General features: G+C 38.4%; 1 protein-coding gene across 2 annotated transcripts; it reads right to left on the bottom strand.

Moving 5' to 3' along the window:
- Positions 1-280: 280 nt before the first annotated feature.
- Positions 281-4110, bottom strand: ABI3 (AP2/B3-like transcriptional factor family protein). Of its 2 annotated transcripts, none has more exons than XM_088956483.1 (7): positions 3779-4110; positions 1576-3592; positions 1356-1448; positions 1172-1272; positions 1007-1053; positions 843-919; positions 281-751 (listed from the first exon to the last, which is right to left on the bottom strand). In XM_088956483.1, the coding sequence occupies exons 2-7, from the start codon at positions 3298-3300 to the stop codon at positions 605-607; spliced, it is 2190 nt and encodes a 729-aa protein (XP_088812609.1). In that variant the 5' UTR covers positions 3301-3592; positions 3779-4110; the 3' UTR covers positions 281-604. The 2 variants fall into 2 exon arrangements, with proteins under 2 accessions (XP_088812609.1, XP_088812616.1); XM_088956490.1 differs by having other exon boundaries at positions 3761-3917.
- Between the last annotated feature and the right edge of the window lie 21147 nt (positions 4111-25257).

Here is a 25257-nt window from a genome sequence, read left to right as displayed (position 1 = left end):
ATTAAGGTTTTCTATTTGTTCAGCCACTTCAGCTGGTACCAAACGACCTCTAAAGTCTAAAGCCTTCGCTTCCAATATTATTTCTCCTTTACCCACCACACACACACAAAACATTAGATATTGGCATCACCATCAGTTACAAGTTTCAAAACTACCTAACTGATTGAAAGCTGAGACTATCTTAGCTTCTCCATTACTATAGCAATGAAAAACCATCCCATTTATTAGAAAGCTGCAACAAACATCATAGTTGTTTCAGCTTTCAGTGTAGGAGATCGAGTAAAATCCAAAACATATACGCTCTTTATACTTCATTCGAGTATAGGACTGTTGATTACTCCAGTCACTGGAACAGCTTCTATATATAACAGATTCAACAGATTCTCAACAAGTTCCATGGAACTCTCTCGTCTAGTTTGATCTAGCCTTGACTGAGAAACGATCATATGTATGGTTCTGACTAAAACAACACCCTATTAGATCTCCCCGACATCCATCTGTACATCAACCATGCACTGACTTATGTGCAGAGTGCTCCCAACAAAACTACAGTACCCACAGAGAGAGAGAGAGAGAAAGAGAGAGAGGTATTCGTTCTCTCTTGTTACATGACTGATTCCTGAATAGGAGAGGAAGACGGACCATCAACAAAAGGAGAGGTAGTATGGAGGTTTCTCTGGATCTTCCCAGTCTTCTTGGCCTCCAATTTGGATCCTGTTCCTGGCTGTCGTACCTTCACTCCTCGTATCAGCTGTTTGTTGATTTAACTACTTGTTACTATAAACATATTAGGAATTAAACCAAATAGAGATTCAAAATGGGATTAATTGTACAGAACATACGTATTTGCCACATTTGGTATCTGAGTAGATTACTATGAAATCCCCTTCCTGGAGTCCATTAGAACGGACAAAATCTCCTGCAACAAGAATAAAACAAATTAGAAGAAATATAAACCTTAATTAGAGTGAACACATAAGAGATTTGAATATGAGCAAAACCCCACCTGTGTTCTCCAGGAGATACATTCTACTCTTGTTGTTAGGCCAGAACCTGAAAATCAAACAAAAATTAATGTAAATTAACCAAGTTTATAACCTTAGATTCTTTTTTTCTTGGGGAAGGAGGAATTACAGAAAAAAGGGTTCTGATCTGTCTCTGCTCGTAATACCTGTAACGCATGTTCCAAACCCGAGAAGTTCCAATGTCCTCCATTGCGATGGAGATGCCATCTCTGGCCTCAAGCTCCGGTAGATGGGTCTCTGCTTCTTTCTGATCAAATGGGATCATTAGTCAATTAAACGTATGAAAGAGGGATGGGGGAGGGTGGAGGAAGGAGAAAGCTAAGTGACCACCTTCGGCAAAACTATTCTTCCCAGATTACCCACATCGCTTTGTTTCAAAACTTTCTGCAGCAAAAACCTCAAGTTCTTCTCGGGTTTCCATCCCTGTCCAAAACCAATAACATGCATTCTTTACAACTCAAGTTCAGCAAGTGCCACCTTTAAATTCAATTAAATAACACAATTAAACAATTAACTGATCAAGAACCAACACGCCAGAGGAGATTGCCACCTGACGCCTGTCCGAAGTGATCTGCCGCTGATAGTTCTGTGGTTGCATGGGCGGCCGGTCTGCAGATTGTGGTGGTGCTTCTGGCAACAGATGTGCTGGAGAAACAGTGGGCACAGAAGCAGAAGATGACCAAAACATCCAATTCTCTGGATTGGTTTGTGCAGTATTGGCGCAATTTCCCTCAATGGGTAGCTTTGCATGCAGGTCAATATTTGGAGAAGGGTGCTGCTGCTGGTGATTAAGACTGCGATGGTGAGATAAAAACCGCCTCTGCCGAGCCATCCTCTTCTTCCTGGCTTCCTTCGTCGCCGAAGAACCCATTCTGAGTAGCCGATCACTAGACCCTTGAAACGGCTGACATGGGTACTGGTTGGCAAATGGGGCGAACGCTTGGTGCGTCGGTGGAGCTGTAGGAAGATGGTGATCGGCAAATGAGTTGTAACGAGGCGATAACGTGAAGTTCGATGAAGGCCAAGTGACAGAAGGGTCCAGCATCCGATAGTCTGTTGGGGGCGAGTAACCATTGATACCTTGGCTGAAGGGACCTCCATTGGCAAAGCCAACCATTGGAGGAAACCCCGCTCCTGTCGCTGTTGGTTCAGGAACGTAGGGAGGCTGAGGAATCCAGGGTGTGGCCGGAGAGAAGCAGGCGGTAGAGTCCGGAGAGATGGGATTACAGCTTAAAATAGGATTTATGTTAGGGTTAGGGTTAGAATTCTGAAACCCAAGCTGGGTCTGCTGGCATGGGAAAGCCGAGTCTTCTCCTCTCATCCGCCTTCTCTGAAGGTGATGGTTCTGCACCCACTCAAGAATGAGTTTCAGCAAACGCTTCATCCCTTCCTTCCCACCACCAAGATGCTGAGCCGCGCAGTCGATGGTCGACCGCTTAAGCTTGATATTCCTCAAGTCCTCAGCGGAGATGGATTCCTTGTTCGACTTGAGCCATTCAAAGAAGAGCATGGCAAGATCATCCGAAGGCTTCTTGCCTTGGCCTTCCTCATCGTTTGCTTGAGCCATAGCCCGTTCTTCCCCATCATCCCCTTGCATCAGTAACTGTTGTTGTTGCTGTTGCTGCCGCATTTCTTGTTGCTCTTCTTGATCCTCTTCTGGGTTCAGAAAAGGGAAAACTGTGGAGGGATCCCACATTTCGGTGGTATCAAGCAAATCCATATCTCCGAATTCCTCCAATACGTCCATGCAATCAACATCGAAGGTAGGAGGGATCTCCATTGAATCTGCAGACAAAAAGGGTGGCATTAATGCGTCGACCTGCTCATGCTGTTGCTGGTGGTCGTCGTTCCTCTCCGCACCCTCTTCAGCATCAGATCTAACAATGGCCCAAGAAGTAGACGAAGATGATGATGACGAAGAAGAAGAAGAAGAAGCCGATGTTGAACACGAAGAAGAAGACGAACATGGGAGTGCATGCACGGCAGCCGGCGTATATGACGAAGATTGAGAAGACGATGACGAGACGCATGGAAAATCAGGCAGAGGTGGGAAGTGTCCATAAAAGATCGGATCATCCACATTAAGCATATCTTCAGTCCCTCTATCCAACCAGAAATCCCCATCTTCAGTACCCACCGCTCCTCCTCCTCCTCCTCCTTCCCTGACCTCCTCCATGTTTCCAAACTGAGGATTTGGATCACCAATGGAGTTCATCCTCTCCAACTCGTCACCCAGTCCTCCATGCAGATCTTCTTCATGCACTTGCATGTCCATGGTTTCCTTCCAAAACCAGATTAGAGCCTGAAAATCTTTCTGGGTTCTGAAGTCAACAAATAGATTTAAGGATGGAAAGGGACAGATAGAGAAATGGAGATTCCTGTAATGTACGGATTAGCCCTAGAAGAACAAACAATGATCAATACAAATATATTAAAAAGCAAGCTGTATGCGATTCATTAAGGAAGCAAGACAAGAAGGGCCCGCTAATGCCTCTGAAATCCTGAATACAGAAGCAACATAAAGCACCTGTCTCGCTCTATCTCACGCAACAACAACTACTATACACCTACAACAACAACAACAACAAAAGCGACTTCTTTTACTCTATTTTATTACTATTAATCACCAGGTTTATCACAGACAGTTAGAAAGAATAATATATAATACAGTATATACAGAACTAAACAAAATCTTTAGTCCGTTATTAATGGCAGATAATTATATCTTCACCGACCCAAAAATTAAAACCAACCATAACCGGCTGCCGAGGAAACACAGATCAGATCCCGGCGAGCCAAGCCATATTCTTACACTCTTCTGCACTTCTTCCACAAACCAAACCAGAGCTGTGATTCGTCAGTAACTCAAGAGCCCATTTACCATGCCTCCTCGAAACTTCTTTTCCTTTACCGTGGATAGATAATAAGTTCAAATTCAAATCGTCTTTCAGAGAGAGAGAAGAGAGAGAAGAGGCCAAAACAGTAGAAAAAGAAAGCCTCGTGCCGATACTTTCTCAGCCTCTCTCCGGATTGTGCGCCATCCGCCATCCGTTGGCACCTGAATGGTACACACCAGCGGTGCTGCAGAGAATCGATAGGAGAGAGAAAGAGAGATAATATCACCTTCTCTCTCTACCCGTTCGTTGCTTCTAAAATAAAATTAATTAAAAAGTTGGAAGTTGGGACCGACTCACTACCAGGGTTTCACTGGATTTTGCTGGATTCGTCAACCGAACGGCGGGTTCCCTGGGATCTTTATACGTGTCCATGCAACTCTGACGTCGACAAAAGCACTCCCTCCCTAATATGATTTGCCATCTCTCTCTCCTCTCTCTCTCTCTCTCTCTCTCTCTCCATATTCTGTCACCATCTATCAATTCTTCCACAACTACCCCTACTTTTGCTGCATAAATTACCAACATCTTAAGTCTTGTCTTCTACCAATTTATTAGAAGAAAGCTTATCAAGAGTAATTCCCTTATCTCAAGTTCATGGGTATAAACGTGGCAAACATGCAGAAGATGGGTCCGCCACATAATTGCCTCAATTGGATGGTCTGAACCGTTTGATCCCTTGAATTAATGTGAAGATGATCTTGATGGAAGCCAATGAGGAGAGAGACTGATATCTCGTGCATGAATACGTCTTGTCCACATGGTCTGTTAGGGTTCATCCAGCCTATCATTTGTGGGAAATAAGAGTGGATAGAGAGGGCAAGCAGTGTGAAACTGAAACAGTTTGGAGGTGATGGTCTCTGCTGCTGATGGCTGCATGGTGATAGATCCGAGTAATTAAATTCCTTCCCCATATTAGGGGGTTTCAACTTTCAATAGGGTTGGAATTTGGGGCTATGAATTCCTTTCTTGGAACCCACAAACCAGCACAAATAACTCTCTCTCTCTCTGTATTTTTTACATGTGCAAACGACGACATATGACAAAGATATTGGTGGTTTATTCTTCTTCTCCCACAATTGTTGGTTGATGCAACTAACCAACCTATGACACAGGAGATACGACCCAAATTCCTAGAATCTGTTGATTTCCTCTCTTCTAAGTTCCACCGACGAGAAGTCATTATTCAGCTTCTGTGCTCTATTATTTTTCTAGTTTCTTAATTTTGGTGTCAGACTCAAGCTTCTTTGTCACTACTCAATACTGCCATGTCATGGAATTCACAATAGAAGGTGAGCCATAAACGCAGGCTGGTCACCGACAATCTTTGCCAAATAACTCCCTGCCACCAATGAACATAAATATGATGGTTATTTCGGCAAATCCTGTTTTTTCTTTTTCTACCAAAGACTGCTTCCATTAATTGTGTCTTGTGAGAACAAAGAAAACCCACTATTGCCTGTTCTGTGTGTTGTTGTAAGTAGGAGACTCTTTTGAGTTGCAGGAGATGGGCTCGGTTTACAAAGAATGGGGTTTTCCCGGCCACTTTATGTAAAAGGGAAGGTCAGGAATTCTAGTTTTTAGACATTTTGATTCTATTTTTATCTTATAAATTAAAAGTGCCCAGTTCTTAAAATTTGACAAAGTTAACTATATGTAGTCAAAATTAACTCTTATCAATCTGATTATCCAATTCAATTTAGGTCGCATAACACTCATTAGAAAACCTAAAATGTCCCAACTGGTTTGTGGTCATTAACCAACATCTAAGGATTATCCGTCGTTGTGCAGTGCAGGAATCGGTTCACTCTAGGGGGTGTCAGTTGGATTGGATTTGGTCCAATTTGATCCAGTCCAGTGAGTCCAGTGTGAATCTATTATAAATGGATCAGGTCCAATCCAATTTAATGAATATTTTGGATTATTTTGGATCGATCTAATTCAATGTCTGGACCATTCAACCTGTTCAATTTTGTTTTAATTTAGATTAGTTTTAGCTCAAATCTGATCTATTGACATCTATGTTTTTATCTTCTATATATCAATGGACCATATATTAATTGGCTCAATCCAACCCAATAATCCAATATAAGTTCATTATGAATGGACCTGATCCAATTCAATATGTTTTATTGATCCGTTCAATCCATCTAAATTGATTTTGGTTTGGATGGGGTCCAATCCAAAACTGGTCCATTAACACTCCTAATCCAACCCAAGGACTGAAAGTATAATTAAGAATCATAAACAGTATTACAACAAAAGAAAAGAGACCAAGAATTACTAGTCTCTTTCCACCAAAGAAAAAAAACCAATGTGGAGGAAAGATAAATTACTTGACATGACAAGTACTCGATCAACTAGAAGTAAAAAATATTTGTTCAGTTGCAGAGTTTGCAGATAGACTGAGTTTACTTAATGGATTGGTCACCCAAAACTGAAAATATATTTGTCCAGTTGTAGAGTTATGAGGAAAGATTTGTTTTTTTTTTTTTTCTCATGATCACAAGTTCATGGAAGGGTAAAGAGGTGTCAATTGGACTGGATTTGGTCCAATCCGATCCAGTCCGATGTGAGTCCATTATAAATGGACCAGGTCCAATCCAGTCTAATGAATATTTTGGACCATTTTGGACTGGTCCAATTTAATGTGTGGACCATCCAATCTGTTCAAATTCATTTTGATTTATATTGGTCTCAATCCAAACTTGGTCCATTGACACCTATATTCTTATCTTATATCAATGGATCAGATATCGGCTTAATCCAATCCAATCCAATATAAATTTATTATAGACAAATCAGGTCCAATCCAATCTAATAAATATTTTGGATCGAATTGGTCCAATTTAATATGTCTTGTTGGTCTGTCCAATCTATCCAAATAATTTTGGACTGGATGAATCTAATCTAGAACCAGTCCATTAACACCCTTAGTAAAGAGCACAATGCTGTCAGAAATTCAAGATGTCGTATCAGATAGATTAGCTTGCGTAATATGCAACTCCGTGTATATCTATTCATGTTATCTGCCATTCTAGGGACCTTTTCATACAGAACTTATAACTGGAGATGGGGTTTAAATGTATGCTGGATTGGTCGAGCCAAAGGATCGACCAATTTGGGTCCAACTCTAAGACTTGGATTCCCCAGCATACACCTGGCCCGAGCTGAGGGAAGTGCAACCCAGCCTACACCCTAGATCAACCCAACCTACACCCAACACATTGGCAATCTAAAGATGGACCCTTTCTCTTCATGCACTTGCATAAATACGTACCATCATATTCATACAATTATACATATATTGTTGGACAGTCTTGTATGCTCTTAGCTTCAATCGTATTTGATGTACTTTTGTTATTTAGTGGAAATAAATTAAAGTGCATGTTTGATTCATGTTGTTTGGTATAATTCTGTATAAGACCCTAAAACTAGACACTTATAGAAACTTGTGTTAGTTTTAAATGTTCACAGCCATTGGATAAGTCTGGGGAGATTTATCCTGCCAAGGCTGATACTGGTGTGCCACCAAGTGTTGGGATGGCTTGTTTCGGCCATCAGGGTAAGACCCAAGGCACATGCAGTATGGGATTGCTTGAACCCTTGAACCGGACCAGATTTCCAGTATTGCCCTAGACCTTGGAGACAGATGGGCAAAACTGTAAAGTTACACCTGACCCCTAGACTCGATTATGACACATCACTAGGTGTCGGATCGGGTTGTCTTTGATGTGTCAATCAGTGAGATCCTTAGTGAGGGTCAAAACCTGGACATGTTGGGGCAGTCTGAGAATTCATCTGAGTGAGTGGCCATAGTGACAGGATCAGCCCCTTTGTCGGACAATGGTAATGATCGGGAATGCACTCTCCTGATAAGATCAGGAGTTAACTAACTTAATCTGTAGATAGGATTAAGATAAACCTCTATCCAAATACTGATTTGGATTGGGATAACTCCCAAAATATTGGGAGGTTTCTTAATCAAGAAGAAAGAAGAGAAAACCCTAGCAGAAATATCAAATTTCGAACTAGGGGGTTTGAGTAAGCAATAAACACATCCTGCAATCTGAGATTTGATATCTCACAGACTCCAGAGAGAAGAGACAATTTTGCCCTCTTCGTCCCTAGACTTCTCCTCCTTCAGCCGCCGCCACTACCTGTTGGAAGATTGGAACTTTGCAGCAACAAAAAGTCAAGAAAGCAGTTCTTGACAATAGTCTTGCAAGAAAGAGACTAGGATTCGATGTTCAAGGTTTCCATAGGGTTTTTGTGAAGAATCCAGTGTGTAGGACGCACCTTGCTGGTTCCGTTCCATCCACAGCTGTGTCATCTTCAGCAGGAGCGGATCTTGGTTACTTCTTTGGGCATGAACACCAACTTTGGGAGATATTATTTCTCCGGATCAGGTATAATCCTTCCTGTTTCCTTTTGGTTCAGATATGGTTTGTTTATGGTTCAAATAGGATCATTGAATAATGTATTCTAAATTTAGGGAATATGATTCCCAATTGGAAGAAGGTAGGATTTTTTTTTGAAATTCGCCCCCCATTCCACACCCTTCTTGGCCTCCATTAGATGGATCCTACCATTCTTTCAGTGGTATCAGAGCCACATGTTCGAATCTTGAACCAAAAGAAAATCAGATCTGACCCTACGCAGATGAACAGAAAATGTTCTGCCAAGATATGCGCAGATTGCTTTCCTTTTTTTTTTCAAGAAATGGTTTCTTGTTAAGGGCGTTTGATCTGAAATTAATTTTGTTAAATCCAAAAATTTATTTAGAATTGTTCATTATTTATTTTTGATTTAATGGACTGTTCGAACGTGGAGATCGCAGTGCAGATTTAGCGCAGATAGTCTGCGCACCCTTTTTTCTTCCTTTTATTATTATTCGGTCTGTAAATAATTTTTTTTTATTTTTCTAGACTGAATGTATAGGATTTGATAAAAAATGTAATTAATTAATAGAAATAGGATTTCTGTTTTTTATTTATTTTGTTGATTAAAGAAGAAGGAAGAAGATGGCGGCGCTGGAGATTTGCAGATGGAGAAATCGCATACTGCAATTTACAGTTTATGAAACTGTAACTTTTGTGATTAACCTCTGTTTTGCAGGTGGTACGAACAGTCCATATTTTTTATTTGTGATTGTCTAAAATAAAAAATTATTAATTTCATATCTCTCTTGAATTAATTCTTGAATTGAAAATCAGTTTTGGACTTTTTCCGACTAGATTGGACCAAAATTGTTTGGACCGAATCTGAGATTCAAAGGGGGCTATTTTTCAGTCCATTTTTCTCACACTGATTATTCCAAATCTAATGTTCAATTACAGGGATTAATTCGGCCCACCTGTAAAGCCCAATTTTAAAGGGTTAAAACTGCAAAAGCCCATTGTTGTGAGAAAAGTTGTATGGGCCGAACTGCTAACTGCAATTCAGCCCATACACCTAGTAAACATTAATTGTTAATGCTTTAAGTTTCAAATGGGCCATTCGATGGGATTTACAGCAGTTAATTGATTGGATCAATTCGTCCTTTACATGTGATGTTTGGATGTATGATGTGTTGCGACCATGGGCCATAAGCACTTGGCCCATGTTAACTCGTTAGTGGCTCTTGCACACACCATGGCTGAATGCACATCATTGCCATGGTGTCCCTTAAGGTCATTGGATGACCCCTCTCTACTTGGTGGGCCCCACAACCTTGAAAAAGGATGCGTACGGAACCCCTAGCCGATTGAAGCCCACCAGAAATCTGGCTTTATGAAAGCCAGTGGGAGCCACTTTGGTTTGACCTAAATTAGAACTAGGGCGTAATTTTGTTCCCTCCAAGGAAATATGAGTGTGTGTGATAGGGAGATCCATTTGATGGACTCTCTAAAGGCCTTCCGTCATTAGCACAATGATGGGCCCATCAGTAATGAGGAAACACACCATAAAATTGGGTTATCCATTTGCTGTTGGATCTGTTAGAGTGTTTCATTAGATGATTTGGGCGTCATAGACCGATGTGGGAGGGGCTTCACCAGAAAATGGGAACTCTCTCACGGTACCTTGGCGCAACCTGAATATGATGGGTGTGTACTCACTGGGCAGAAAGGTTTACCTGAAAACGGCTCTGAACCTTGTCTGACAGAGGCCAAAGGGAAACTCATCTGATGAGTGGATATGATCTGTCACTGAGATGATAACAGTTGGCTTCACGCACCCTATGTGATTTCCCACATTTCCAGAGACATTTCGTCGTCTCCGTCACTGAGAAGGGAGGGAAAATCTCAAAGATGAATAAATGGGAATGGAACATAGATTAAAAGCCATATCTATGTAGGTAACATGAATCAAACTAAGGTTGTGGACTAACGTTTTTGCTGTTTTATCAGAAAATGGCAAACGGTTAATTTGCAAAGCTTCTAGATGATAACAAGCTTAAGGGCTCAAACTATGCCGACTGGTATAGAAAAAGGTTGTGGACTAACGTTTTTGCTGTTTTATCAAAAAATGGCAAACGGTTATTTTGCAAAGCTTCTAGATGATAACAAGCTTAAGGGCTCAAACTATGCCGACTGGTATAGAAATCTTATGCTGGTCCTAATTTTTGAAAAGTTAGATAAGGTGGTGAAAAATCCTGCCCCGGAACGTCTGGGTGATAGGGCTTCTGAGGCCCGTAGCAGGGACTACCAAGATTGGGAGGATAAGAACTCCCTAGCCCGCTGCTTTGTCATTGCCTCATTAGACAACTCAATACAGAGGCAGTTCGATCATATCGAACTAGCCAAGGATATATTGGACAGTCTAAGAACAATGTATGAAAAGCAGAACCGTTCTACTCGATAGTCCTGAAATTGTTCATGACCGCACAGATGTCCAAGGGGCAGAGAGTTCATGACCATTGTCTTCGGATGATGGGATACATTAATGAACTTGAAGCTCTTGGATTCGGGCTAGATCTTGGCACGCAAGTGGATGCCATCCTGAATTCTTTGCCCTCTTCCTTCAATGCATTCACTATGAACTACAATATGAATAAGCTGAATGTCAGCGTCTAGGAACTCAGCAATATGTTGCAGAGGGCCGAGGATCTTTTAAAAAAGGATGAGCCTGTGGTTATGCTTGCTGAAGCTAACAGATCGGGCAAGAAAAAGAGAAAGGCAAAGAAGCCCAGAAGAAAGCTGCCAAACCCAAGAAGCAGAAGAAGAACAAGGCATCGGATGTCTGTCACTTCTGCAAACAGACCGGCCACTGGAAGAGGAACTGTCCTACCTACCTGGAATCTAAGAATGGTAACATCGAAACTTGTGTCATAGAAACTAATATGTTAGTTACTTCTGTGTCCTGTTGTGTTGACTTCGGGGCTTCAACTCATGCGTGTAACTCACTGCAGGGGTTCAAAGTTAGCAGAAGATTGAGTGATGGCGAGGTGACACTATTCTTGGGAACGACTACAAGTGTTGCAACTGCGGCGATAGGAACTGTAGAATTAATTTTTAGAGAATGAGTCCTTGTACTTAAAGATTGTCTTTATGTACAAAACTTGAGAATAAATTTAATTTCTGTTTCTAAACTATGTGCTGATGGATATACTGTTTATTTTAGTAATATGATTACTGTTAAACAGAATAACAAATTCATCGCATGTGGGGAACTGGAGAATGGTCTCAATGTTCTACATCCTTCTCTAGAAACTAACCTAACCGAAACTACGTCGGTCGAAAATCCCAAGAAAATGAATCGTGATACAATTAATCCCACGTGCCTCTAGCATTACGGACTTGGCCATATTGGTATTGACCAAATCACAAGACTGGTAAAGGATGGTCCTTTGGATTTTCTAACCGTAGAAAATCTTCTCACTTGTGAGCCTTGCTTTCAAGGTAAGATGACTAAGCGGCCATTTGACGGTAAGCCTGAAAGATCTGGAGGCACACTTGACCTAATACATACTGATGTATGTGGTCCCCTGAGTGTTAGGACACGGAATCAACACGTGTACTTCATCACCTTTACAGATGATTTTTCACGATATGGTTACGTGTACCTAATGAGACAAATTTGAATCCTTTGAAAAGTTAAGAGAGTTCAAACAGGAAGTCGAGAAACAGTTAGGGAGAGAAGTTAAGGCCCTTCGATTGGATCGAGGTGGCGAGTATCTCTCCAACAAATTCAGAGACTACTTAAAGGACAATGGGATAGTGTCACAACTAGCTCCTCCTGCTACACCACAACTCAACGGTGTTTCAGAGAGGAGGAATAGGACCTTGTTGGACATGGTCCGGTCACTTCTCGTACGCTCAGAATTACCCACATCCTTTTGGGGATATGCATTAGAGACTATTATTTACGTGTTGAATCGGGTTCCTACCAAATCAGTTCCGAAAACTCCATATGAACTATGGACCGGAAGGAAGCCAAGTGTAAGACACTTGAAGATTTGGAGCTGTCCTGCACACGTTAGAAGAACAAGTGCGGACAAGTTGGAATCCAAAACCAGCCGTTGTCTATTTATAGGCTACCCAAAGGATTCAGTGGGTTATCTATTCTATGACCCAAGTGAGCAGAAAGTGTTCTGCAGTCGAAACGCCCAATTCTTAGAATCTGAATACATCATGGAAACTCATTATCAGGAAATAGTTCTTGATGATGAGAGCTCACGAGTAGTGGGAGATGTCCCACAAGTTCTAGGTAATGACAAACCTAGAAGGTCCACCCGGGTATCCAGACCACCAGTCCGATATGGTTATGACCAGGATACCTACCTGGTGGAAGCCTTGACTAGTGAAGAGGATCCCCTGACTTACGCGGAAGCTATGCTAGACATAGATTCCCAGAAGTGGGTGGAGGCCATGAGAGCTGAGATGGACTCGATGGAGACCAATGGAGTCTGGACTCTAGTAGATCCACCCTCCGAGGTAAAAGCAATTGGTTGCAAATGGATCTACAAGAGGAAGAAGGGCCTCGATGGCAGGATTGAGACCTACAAAGCTCGCTTGGTGGCGAAAGGGTTTACTCAGAAAGAATGCATCGATTATGAGGAAACCTTTTCGCCCGTGGCCATGCTTAAATCCATTAGGATCCTGCTAGCTGTAGCAACATACCATAACTACGAGATTTGGCAAATGGATGTCAAAACCGCGTTCCTGAATGGAGATCTTAGTGAAGATATCTACATGCAGCAGCCGCAAGGCTTTATTGCTGCTGGTCAGGAACACATGGTATGTAAACTCAACAGATCCATATATGGACTTAAGTAGACTTTAGGAGTTGGAACATCCGTTTTGATTCTGCCTTCAAAACGTTTGACTTTGAGCAGAATACGGATGAGCCCTGTGTTTACAGGAAGTCCAGTGGGGATAAGATTACTTTTTTAGTATTGTACGTGGACGATATCCTACTCATTGGGAATGATGTAGGAATGTTGACTTCGGTCAAGGTATGGATGTCACAACAGTTCTCCATGAAAGATCTTGGAGAAGCTTCATACATACTGGGTCTTTGACTCTATAGAGATAGATCGAAGCAGATAATTGGATTATCCCATGTTGCTTACATTGACAAAATTGTCAAAAGGTACAGCATAGAAAACTCCAAGAAAGGAAATGTTCCTTTCAGACATGGAGTAACTCTCTCCAAGAAGATGTCCCCAAAGACTTCTGAGGAGATTGAGGGCATGAGAGACGTTCCTTATGCCTCAGCTGTAGGGAGCATCATGTATGCCATGCTATGCGCTCGCCCGGACATAGCTCAGGCGGTGAGTGTGGTAAGCAGATTCCAGGCTAACCCAGGGCAGGAACATTGGACTGCTGTGAAGAACATACTTAAATACCTTCGAAGGACAAAAGAGTTTTGTCTGGTATTCGATGGTAGTTCACTACAAGTTTTGGGGTATACCGATGCCGATTTCCAATCGGATCTAGATGATAGAAAGTCTACATCTATGTATGTTTTCACGATAGGATCGTGTGTTGTTTGCTGGAAAATCAGCAAACAGGGGTCCACTGCAGACTCCACAACCGAGGCCGAGTACATTGCCGCAAGTGAAGCTGCCAATGAAGCCGTGTGGATGAAGAAATTCATACACAAATTGGGAGTGATTTCATCCAGCACATCACCCATCCCATTGTTGTGTGACAACAATGGAGCGATCGCCCAGGCTAAAGAGCCTTAGGCCCACTCGAAGTCAAAGCACATCGAGAGGAAGTACCATGTACTACGGGAGATCGTTGGTAGAGGGGACGTCCTAATTCAGAAGGTAGAATCAGCGGATAATGTGGCAGACCCATTAACTAAGCCACTGACACAGAAGGTGTTTGAGAAACACGTGGAAAGTATGGGACTCCAGCTTGTACCAGATTGGACCTAAGTGCAAGTGGGAGCTGTTGGACAGTCTTGTATGCCCTTAGCTTCAATCGTATTTGATGTACTTTTGTTATTTAGTGGAAATAAATTAAAGTGCATGTTTGATTCATGTTGTTTGGTATAATTCTGTATAAGACCCTAAAACTGGACACTTATAGAAACTTGTGTTAGTTTTAAATGTTCACAGCCATTGGATAAGTCTGGGGAGATTTATCCTGCCAAGGCTGATACTGGTGTGCCACCAAGTGTTGGGATGGCTTGTTTCGGCCATCAGGGTAAGACCCAAGGCACATGCAGTATGGGATTGCTTGAACCCTTGAACCGGACCAAATTTCCAGTATTGCCCTAGACCTTGGAGACAGATGGGAAAAACTGGAAAGTTACACCTGACCCCTAGACTCGATTATGACACATCACTAGGTGTCGGATCGGGTTGTCTTTGATGTGTCAATCAGTGAGATCCTTAGTGAGGGTCAAAACCTGGACATGTTGGGGCAGTCTGAGAATTCATCTGAGTGAGTGGCCATAGTGACAGGATCAGCCCCTTTGTCGGACAATGGTAATGATCGGGAATGCACTCTCTTTGATGGAAACCAAACTGCCGACAGTTGATTTCAATCGTTGGAATTTTGTTTTGCAAAATTAAGATATATATATATTATTCAATCGTTGGAATTTTGTTTTGCAAAATTAAGATATATATATATATATATATATATATATATATATATATATATATATATATATATATGTGTGTGTGTGTGTGTGTGTGTGTGTGTGTACGGTTTCAAAAGATTTGCAAAAGGTTTTAATTCCCAGGATCCATGTGAGTAGAGAGTGCGGCACTGTTCCTTGCAGCCGAGAGAGAGGTCTTCTCTTGTCGGGCAGTGCTTGATCATTAAGGGCTGAGAGGTTAAGTGTAAGACCATTTAGGATAATACCTGATGGGCTAATCTTGCACCTGCCCACAGTCCCTGGGTTTTTATAAAATGGCTTGGCCCAGGGACCACTTAATGTAAGTGTTGGGCCCATAGGGTCCATGTGATGGGCTCAAGGGGGTCACTGAGTCTTTCAGTGAATTCAGCTGGGCCTTGTAATAAAGGCTGGGTCGAACCCATGTGGCTGGTGTGTAGATCAATGCTTGGGTCCCATGCCATACAAAGAAGCCCAACTGGGCAGCATGTTGGAAATTAGTTAAACACTGAACACTTAATGGGCCAAAAGCCCATTTTGAACTGGGCTGATATGATCACCAGTTCATAGGGCGAATATGAGATTAATGTTAGTAAAAGGATTGGGTCTTTGACCTTATCCAATCTAAGAGATCAAATTCAAATTAGATTTGAATCTGGTAACCTCCTGATAAGATCAGGAGTTAACTAACTTAATCTGCAGATAAGATTAAGATAAACATCTATCCAAATACTGATTTGGATTGGGATAACTCACAAAATATTGGGAGGTTTCTTAATCAAGAAGAAAGAGGAGAAAACCCTAGCATAAATATCAAATTTCGAACTAGGGGGTTTGAGTAAGCAATAAACACATCCTGCAATCTGAGATTTGATCTCTCACAGACTCCAGAGAGAAGAGACAATTATGCCCTCTTCGTCCCTAGACTTCTCCTCCTTCAGCCGCTGCCACTACCTGTTGGAAGATTGGATCTTTGCAGCAACAGGAAGTCAAGAAAGCAGTTCTTGACAATAGTCTTGCAAGAAAGACACTAGGATTCGGTGTTCAAGGTTTCCAGAGGGTTTTTGTGAAGAATCCAGTGTGTAGGATGCACCCTGCTGGTTCCGTTCCATCCACAACTGTGTCATTTTCAGCAGGAGCAGATATTGGCTACTTCTTTGGGCGTGAACACCAACTTTGGGAGATATTATTTCTCCGGATCAGGTATAATCCTACCTGTTTCCTTTTAGTTCAGATCTGGTTTGTTTATGGTTCAAGTAGGATCATTGAATAATGTATTCTAAATTTAGGGAATATGATTCCCAGTTGGAAGAAGGTAGGAATTTTTTTTTAAATTCGCCCCCCATTCCACACCCTTCTTGGCATCTATTAGATGGATCCTACCATTCTTTCATATATACATAGACATCATGGTATACTTTTATAATAATCCACTTATGGTATTCATCCTCTCTCCTCCTTTAACATAAACATATGCATAAATTAATACATGTATTACATAATTAACATGAATTAATTACAACTGTAATACATTGGGTAAGGACTGGATTCCAACCAAACTTTATATCAGGTTGGCATTTATCAACCCAGACTCTGATCAATCTTCATCCAATCCAATCTTATATTTCTTTGGGTTGGGTTGGGAAGGCACAAGTTTGCCCAACCAAGCTGCGCATGCTTATCAAGAATATCCCAGGCATGCATTGAAATTCAGATATGAGGCTTACCAGCAATAGGGGTGAGCTAATTTGATTTCTGACTTGTTGGATTATTGCAATACAGCAAGCTACAATCATCTCGCCTGTCAATCAAAATGTCTTTCTAAGGCTTTATTCGTTTTTCGGTAAGTTATTTATTTAGTTAAATGTATTTACCTGAGTAAGTGTTTCCTAGGAAAGATTATCCAGATAAATGCATTTATCCATGTTTTTTTTATTTCTCAAGTAAATAACGCAATGACCATTATAACCATAAAAATACATTATTCAAAGGGGCATTTTATCATATTCAAGTGTTGGTAATTTTCCCCACAGGTGGGAAAGTTATTTATACCCACCTAGGAGATGGGTATCACTTACCCGAATAAGTGGTACCTAGGAAAAAAACTCTCTAGTCCCCACATAAATCTAAAAAAGAAGAACATTGGTTTCTTGGTATATATATAGAACATATGTGTATGGTTGGGCCGGGTTTGGACTACCTAAGGTCTAGGCCTGGGCCTGGCCCAAAAAAAAAAAAATCCAATTTCTTGGGCCCAATCCCAAGGACCAAAAATCTAAGCCCAGCCCATATAAAATTTCCGACTGAACTGGTTCGGGCTCGGGTTGGGCCTGCCCAAATTGCACCCCTACAACATACACGAAGATCCCATGTGTTTCATTCCTCACAGTCGTACCAAAACTATCCGACCAAAGACACCCTCATTTTACAAAATAAAATATATCAAAAACAAAAAAGACAAGTTTGAAGAAAACTTGAACTACTGAGCAAGACCAAATCCTACACCTAATGACCAAGCATCAAGTATGGAACAATTACACATAACTGTTTTGTTTTGTTCCGTTCTTTGGTAAGCCACATAGTTATTTTGTTGGGACCCATCATCCATGTTACACGTTTTAAGGGTCTGTTTGGTTTGTAGAAATAGTGGTTCAGAATCGAAATTAATATAGGTATTGGTTGCGAACATCTAAATAACCAATTAGGATTCCAAATTCTATAGTTAAACAACATAAACACTAAAGCTTTACTATCTCTATTTTTTTTTCTTTTTTTTTTTTTGAAATTTGAGACAATGATAGGCTTAGCTTATCAAAATTTCTTAGGCTTTGTTAAACAGAGTGACCTAATTAATAGAAAACGGTTATCTCTTTTCCAACAATAAAAGGGGAAAGTTATCATGTATAACATATGTCTTTTTATGATTTCATTGTAATCTAAGATTAAAAAGCTATAAATAAATAAATTGTAGATAGGGGGAGTTTTTCTAGCTAAATGTATTTATTCCCTTCAATAATAAAAAAAATAAAATGATACTCACAAGAGACAACTTAAAAATATAACCAATCAAGCCCCCAATTTTATTACTAAGACAACCCCCAACATTAAATCAACTTAAACAAGAAAAATAAACTTCTAAGAAAAACAAATGACAATAAAATATTAATGGGCAAAGGCAACTAAGGTAAAACTGTCACATTTAGGTTTAAGAGGACAAGACTAAAATAGTGTGGTTACTCATAAGAAAAGACCACCATGGGCAGGGGTTGAAGGGTCTAGAAGGGTCTAGAAGAGCTAGGAGCAGGCCAATATGGGCAGGATTTGAAGTAGTGATAAATGATATAAGAGACTATAATTTAACAATGAATATGATGCTAAACAAATAGAATGATAGAATAGGATTCCTGTTGGAACAAGGATTTATTGGCTTGAGTTGAGAGCAAGAAATACAAAAGAATTGATTTTATCAATAGGATGTAAGAAAACCTTCTCAATATTTTCCAACACAACTCAAGCTTCTTCAGATATTCACCCCAAGCTTAGGATCTGCTTAAAATTCATGATAAATCTTAATCAGCAAGATCAAGCTTGGAATGTCAAGATTTTTTTAGGACATAGAAAAACAAAGTTATCAAATAGAAAAAAAACATTTTATGATTTCACTAAGGATTAAAAAAAAATAGACATAACCATATAAATGGAGTATATATGATCTAAATATAAATTAAAGTCCTTGCAAAAAGGAGAATGGATTTACAAGTTGAAAATAGTGGAAAAGATAACCTTAAAAATAAGATAGAGATGTTGCAAAAAAAAAAAAAAAAACAGAAATAGAGCATATGAGAAACAGGAGACAGAAGTTAATCTCTAACCTGTGCTAATTTGCAGATGAATACCAAATAACAATAGATGAACAATTCTAAGCAGTCTATGCATACATTGCTTTTGATTATATCATGACTCTTGAATGATGTCACTAATATCATCTCCAAGAGAAAAAATAGGGCAATAGAGGAGATTTTCAATTGGGCTTGGATTTCAAATGTTATGGAAGAAGTCCAAAAGAAGAAAAAGACTTCAATCATCTATTTGGAGTGAGGAGTTAGGGTTTTCCTCTATACTTTTCTAAACCTTTTCTAGAAATGTATATCGGTTACCAAAACCTTTATCCTTTCCAAACATGAAAAAAAATCAATTAATGAGAGCATTTCATTTTTAATGACACATGCATGGAAGTATTAAATGATAACATATATGTAATTAATACACAGACTAGCATTGTTTTCTTCTTCTTCTTCTATAAAACAATATCTAAACTAGTTAAGGCTAGCCTTAGCTGGTTAGCCCAACCTAGGTTCATCAAACTAATTGAGCATATTCCAATGTTGGTTAGGTTAATGAGCTATAATATCAAACTTAGGTTGGGCTTTTAATCATCCCTGTAAAAGGTAAAAAAGTATTCTTACAAGATTTTTACAAAAGCTTCTATATCAAATATACATAAGGATAGGTTTCCATGTTATAAAGTCCATCTTGGCCTGTATCATAAGCTGAAATCAAAGTACCATCTTATTGGACAGAATGATTCAAGAGAATATATTAATCATTCATAAATTACTGCACAGTATGGAAAAAATATATATATATATAGTCTATGAAATTAGATATGAATAAAACTTATGATAGGGTGTAATGGGATTTTTTAAAATAATTATAGAAAAAGTGGGTTTTAGTAGCAGATTATGCAATGTATCCCTACAATCTCTTATGATCAATTATTAGTTAATGGTGATTTCTATGTCAAATTCAAACCCATTAAAAGTTCTTGAGAAAGGAGACCCTCTATCTCCTTATTTATTTCTCATTTTGTTCAAATGTATTGTCTACCATATTAAGTGCCCGTTCGGGAGGGCTTTCAGGCAACTTTTGACATTTTGATCTAGGCCCCATATGGGAATGCCAAAAACTGTAATTGTTGCAAATCTAGAAAGTCGATTACCATGTTCCAAACACAAGAAACACAACTAAAATAGGATGCTATTCTAGGTAGATTCTCTAGAACACGGGTGCTCAAACACCATGTTTGAATCAATGCACCTTGCCTCCGATGCAGAAGCCCACCCAAATGGGCTCTAAAGGACCTTAAGGCTGTGTTTGGTTTGAAGGAAAGGGTAGGGAAAGGTAGGGAAACCTTTACAAACTTTGTATAGATTTTCCTATCTTTCCCTTCCTTTCCCTACTTTATCCTTCAAACCAAACATAGCCTAATAGTAGAGGTGAGATCTTGCTATCAAATTAAGAATAATGACCCTACTATCACCCACTTATTATCCCTACCTCTTTATAAAATTGGAACATAAGGTCGGAGATAAAATTATGGAAGCAATCAAGTATTCAAGTGTTATAGCGAAGGCCCTTCATATTTGAAGTGTTCTTCAGCTATAATTTGCACCCTAAATTCAAGAAAATTATTACAAAGGCTCTTCATATTCTTTAATATGTTTTTACTATTGTATATGTAGAACATTATACCAAATATATAAGATATATTTGGCCTGATATAAGGTATTATATTTATACTAGTAACTTTACCCCCCCCCCCTAAAACAAATAATGAATAAATAAAATATATTATATACATAAACGAATATTTTCCTTTAATAAATGATTTTCATCATAGAATATTTCTTGACCAATTAAATACAACCTCAAATATTGATATTCTATTCTCAAATATAATTTTTGGTGTACTATTAAGTGAAAATATTAAAACACTTCAAAAAGATTTTGAAGGTGCCTCCCCATTGTCATGTCCCAACTTACAAAGTCATAAAATGTGCTAATATTCTACTTAGCTTCGTTTTTCCCCATCCCAAACATATACGTTTATGTAATTAAATTTTGATTCATCAGAGATACGTAAGCGAATGTATAAATGGAAAAGTGATTTTCCTACTTGATGGAAGAAAATGAAATTTGCCTACAATTTGTAGGTAAAAATTTGCTACTTGATCCGGTCATCAAATCAATTCAAAAAGGGATGAAATTGAAATTAACCAGAGAGTTAATAAAGCCGAATTCTAGTTTCATAGATAGAGATGTAAATGCAAGTGTTAAAACATTTACTAGAACACTCCCTATAGTTTTACAGATTTATTTAAACCTACCATATTGTTTGCATTTTATTAAAACACCTCTTATAGTCTACAACGTATTTACTTAATCGGTTTTTTATCAAGAACTATTTGTTTTGACATCTGAAAATAATAATATGATCACCTAAACTAAGTAGAAAATGTTCAAGGGCATAGACATGTGGTTGTTTATTCCAAAAGTACCCCTAAACTAAGTGGAAAATAATGTTCAAGGGTATGAATCATAGTTGTTTATTCCAAAAGTACCCCTAACACTTTTTTTGTATGAAAAACAAAATTGACCAAATAGAAAAAAAAAAAGAGTGGTTGTTTATGTTTTATTAAGGTCAAAAATGGCATTGTTGTTTTTAATTTCTTTTGATTAATTTGAATGGATGTTTAGGTTGAAATTGTTATTTTCCACTTTCATACAATAGAAGGTCGATTAAGTAAATTGATTGCAAACTATAGGGAATGTTTTAGTAAAATACAAACTATAGGGTAGGTTTTAATAAATTCACAAAATTATAGGGCTATTTTAGTAAATGACCCTAAAATAATTAAGATAACAAAACATAGAAATACAAGAGAAAGTGGAATGTTCCTATGTCAATTAAACTTGTTCACGAGCTAGGTCAGGCTTTGCCTCTATATTAACAAAATATGCCCAAGCTCAAGCCCGAGCCAGGCCCAACCATTGGACCTAGGTCTTGAACCCAAGCCTAGCCCTCATATAAAGCCCGAAGCCTAGGTCCGAGCTCGAGCCTAGTCATAAATTTGGAAAAAATATTTTTTTTCCTTTTTAAATTCAATTGGAAACTATTTTGTTTATATTAGAAGACCTCAAAACTTAAAAAATAATGAAATATATCATTATTACTTGAAAAGAGAGAAAAAAATAAAAAATTTAAGAAAAATATTATATATATATATATTTTTTTATTATATATATATTTTTATTATATAATATATTATCAAGTCAAGTTCGAACTTGCGCCAGGCTTTTCTGAAAAGCCCAAACCCAGAATTGTAAGTCATCACCTACTAGTTAAACATTAAAACTCCATAACTCGTCCTTCCCCATCTCCCCTCTCTCTTTCTCCTTTCACTTTTACTAAAAACAATAATTAAAGTAGAAATTATGAGATGCTTTTTCAATCAAGTACAATCAACAATAGCTAAAAAGAATCATGTCACCTAATCATGCCCCTTGAGATTTGATCCTTTGTGAGATATCTCTACTTATCTATCAAAGCAGTAGATCTACCACTTAGTCATGTCTTGATTTCTAAAGGACAACTTTGCCTACTCAATCTAATGTAATATTATGGAAAATGTTTGCAAGATGGATTATTTAGAGTCTACACATGAATTTTATGTTTGACAATATAGTTTAGGGCAAATAAGAAGCCATACTTGTTCATCTTCAACCACTATTTATAGTTAAAATTTCAGCTCAACTGTCCTGGTTAAATGTCTAAAACAAGCCCTTCTGTGTTCATAATTTTAAATTAAAATTTATAACCTCGAACGGCTTTGGGGAAAATAAAAAAGAAAAGGAAAGAAAAATAGATTCCCATCAGTATTTTCCCCTTTAAGTAAATAGCACCTTGTTTTACCAAGAAAAAAAGTAAATGATACATTGAAATGTTTCTCTTCATAAATTTATATCTTAAATTATCATCCTCAAGAAAAACCCATTATGAGGCTCTCCAATGGGCTTAACTAGTAGAATAAACATACTTAGATAAGCCATTAAATAAGGAATTCATATATGGTGGTACATTCACTAATATTAGTTGCATATTAAATCCAAATCTCAACCAATTATGTTAAAATCTACCTTTTGTATTGGTTTACTTTTTGCAAAGTGTAATTTCATGTTAAATAAGGTATACTTACCATCACCTTCAATTAACTATTCACTTCTTTTGCTCCACAGTAATTAGGACTGTCAACAAACTCCAAAAGTCTAAGATCTGATTATTCCGAATTCGAATGATGCATTTATATAATTGGATTGGATTTGGATTTTGCAATCTTCATTCGACTAATAATTAAATCAAATACATATTTGGCTTCATCTGATTCAATTAAAATCTAAATTCGTTTATATCATAATATTTATAGATTTAATATATAAAAATTTATATTTTATATTATATATATTTACATTAATTTATTATATGAATTGAAAATAATTAACCTTTTAAATATATATATATATATATATATATATATATAGGAGAATCATGTTAAATAATCCGACCCGATTACATTAAGATTCAAATTTAAATACAATGGGATTTGGGATTTGGATTCGAATGTCATATTTCAATAATAGGGTTCGGGTCGGATTAGTTAAATCCAATCCGCTTACAGCAGTAACAGACTAACAGTAATGACTATTGATCCCATACCTGAATTTCACTCTTGACAATGTTGGGCTCAAGCCCATTAAAATTCCAAGAATGCTCTGTCAAAGAAATCAATTGTAACTCTGTAAGGGAATACAACTTTTTTAAGCTCATGGAGGATCTACCATGTCGGTCACTTAAATGAGCCCATTTTGGTTGCCACCTAGCTGCCAAGTGGGAAAAAAATTGCTAATAATAAGGACTCCTAGGCATGGCTTGTCTATCAAATCAGTCCCCCACAATGTCCCATAGTACATCCCTACGGTGTATTGGGAACATCTCCCGATGATAATATTATCATTTCTCATATTATCATAACGAGATAATCCCAATACACGGTGGGGATGTGTTGTGGGACGTTGTTGGGGGCAATCTTGTAAGGGGCTGATTTGCTCTCAATAGATAGAGCACATCAATTGCCACCTCAGCTGCCAATAGTTGCAAGCAATATCAGACTCGTATAGTCAGTCAGTGCTCTATACTCAGATACCCATAAATAGAGGTGTCAATTGGACGGATTTGGTCCAGCCCGATCCAGTCCAATGTGAGTCCACTTATAAATGGATTGGACCCAATCCAGTCCAAATCCAATCCAATCCATTAAAATGTAAATATACTTTTGTAGACTTTTATAGAAGTACTTTTGTAGAAGTGCTTTTGTAAAAGTACTTTTATAAAAGTACTATTGTAAAAGTGCTTTCATAAAAGTACTTTTATAAAAATATTTTCTTAGAAGTGCTTTTATAAAAGAGCTTTCATAAAAGTACTTTTATAAAATAGCTTTCTTAAAAGTACTTTTGTAAAAGTTCTTTCATAAAAGTGATTTTCTAAAAGTGTTTCCATAAAGTGCTTTCGTAAAAGTATTTCCTATCGACATAATTTTCATGTATTTCAATTAACACAAAATATGGAAACAAATTACAAAATGAATTTGTAATAAAGAAAGATGAGGGTCATTGGCGTATTTCTCGTACTTCTTGAAGTGTTGATGTTGATTTCCTTGATTTTAGTGCTTTGGGAGATTTGATGTAGGTTTCTTCACTCTGGGCTTCGTGCTTGATCTGCTGTAAAGGATGCTTCTCTAAGAAGGCCCCTTTAGCGATGGCTTGATCTTCTTGGGAGAGCTTGAATCCGAGTGTGTTGTTGAAAATGAAGAAGTTTTTCTCTTCTTTCTTCTCTCTTGATCTTACAACTGTTGGAGTTTGCAAGAGCTTGTAATTGCTTGCAATCCTCAAGTGTTGGTGTGTGAGAGTTTCTTGCAATGTGATTGTAGAAAGAAAATTGATCTATTTCTTCATAAGCAAGGCTATTTATAGCCAAGGATTAGGACTGCCACCTCAGCCCACTTAGCTAACCAATCCCATGTGAGTAGGGGTGTTGGGTCAGGATTAACTCCCATGCATACACCATTATATAGGAGTTAGTGGTCTTGCCAATGGGACCACCCTATTACGATAGAACATGGGCCTTATTGGACTTAGTACACTTGGATCCTTGGGCCATTAAGTCATATTGATATAAACTAGGGCCTTGGGCCCATGGAGGCCCATATTAATTTAGAGGCTATTATGTAAATTAAGCCCATTTATTTGGCTTAAAAACACATATTACACATTTTTTATAAAAGTGATTTCATAAAAGTTATTGTGTAAAAGTACTTTTGTAAAAGTGCTTTTATTAAAGTGATTTTATAAAAGTACTTTTATAAAACTACTTTTGTAAAAGTGCTTTC

The sequence above is a fragment of the Nelumbo lutea genome, chromosome 1, assembly GCF_056320005.1.
Source record: "Nelumbo lutea isolate HS-2025 chromosome 1, American lotus-T2T, whole genome shotgun sequence".
NCBI lineage: Eukaryota > Viridiplantae > Streptophyta > Magnoliopsida > Proteales > Nelumbonaceae > Nelumbo > Nelumbo lutea.
The sequence above is the reverse complement of the archived record's forward strand: the minus strand, read 5'-3'. Positions and strand labels throughout refer to the sequence as shown.

Bases quoted from the DNA above. Each gene is read 5' to 3' on its own strand.
- ABI3 (XM_088956483.1), bottom strand. From the start codon at position 3,300: ATGGACATGCAAGTGCATGAAGAAGATCTGCATGGAGGACTGGGTGAC. The intron at 1,273-1,355 runs GTGGTCACTTAG...CCATTTGATCAG, and splicing joins GAAGAATAGTTTTGCCGAAG to AAAGAAGCAGAGACCCATCT. The intron at 752-842 runs GTATGTTCTGTA...ATCAACAAACAG, and splicing joins ATACCAAATGTGGCAAATAC to CTGATACGAGGAGTGAAGGT.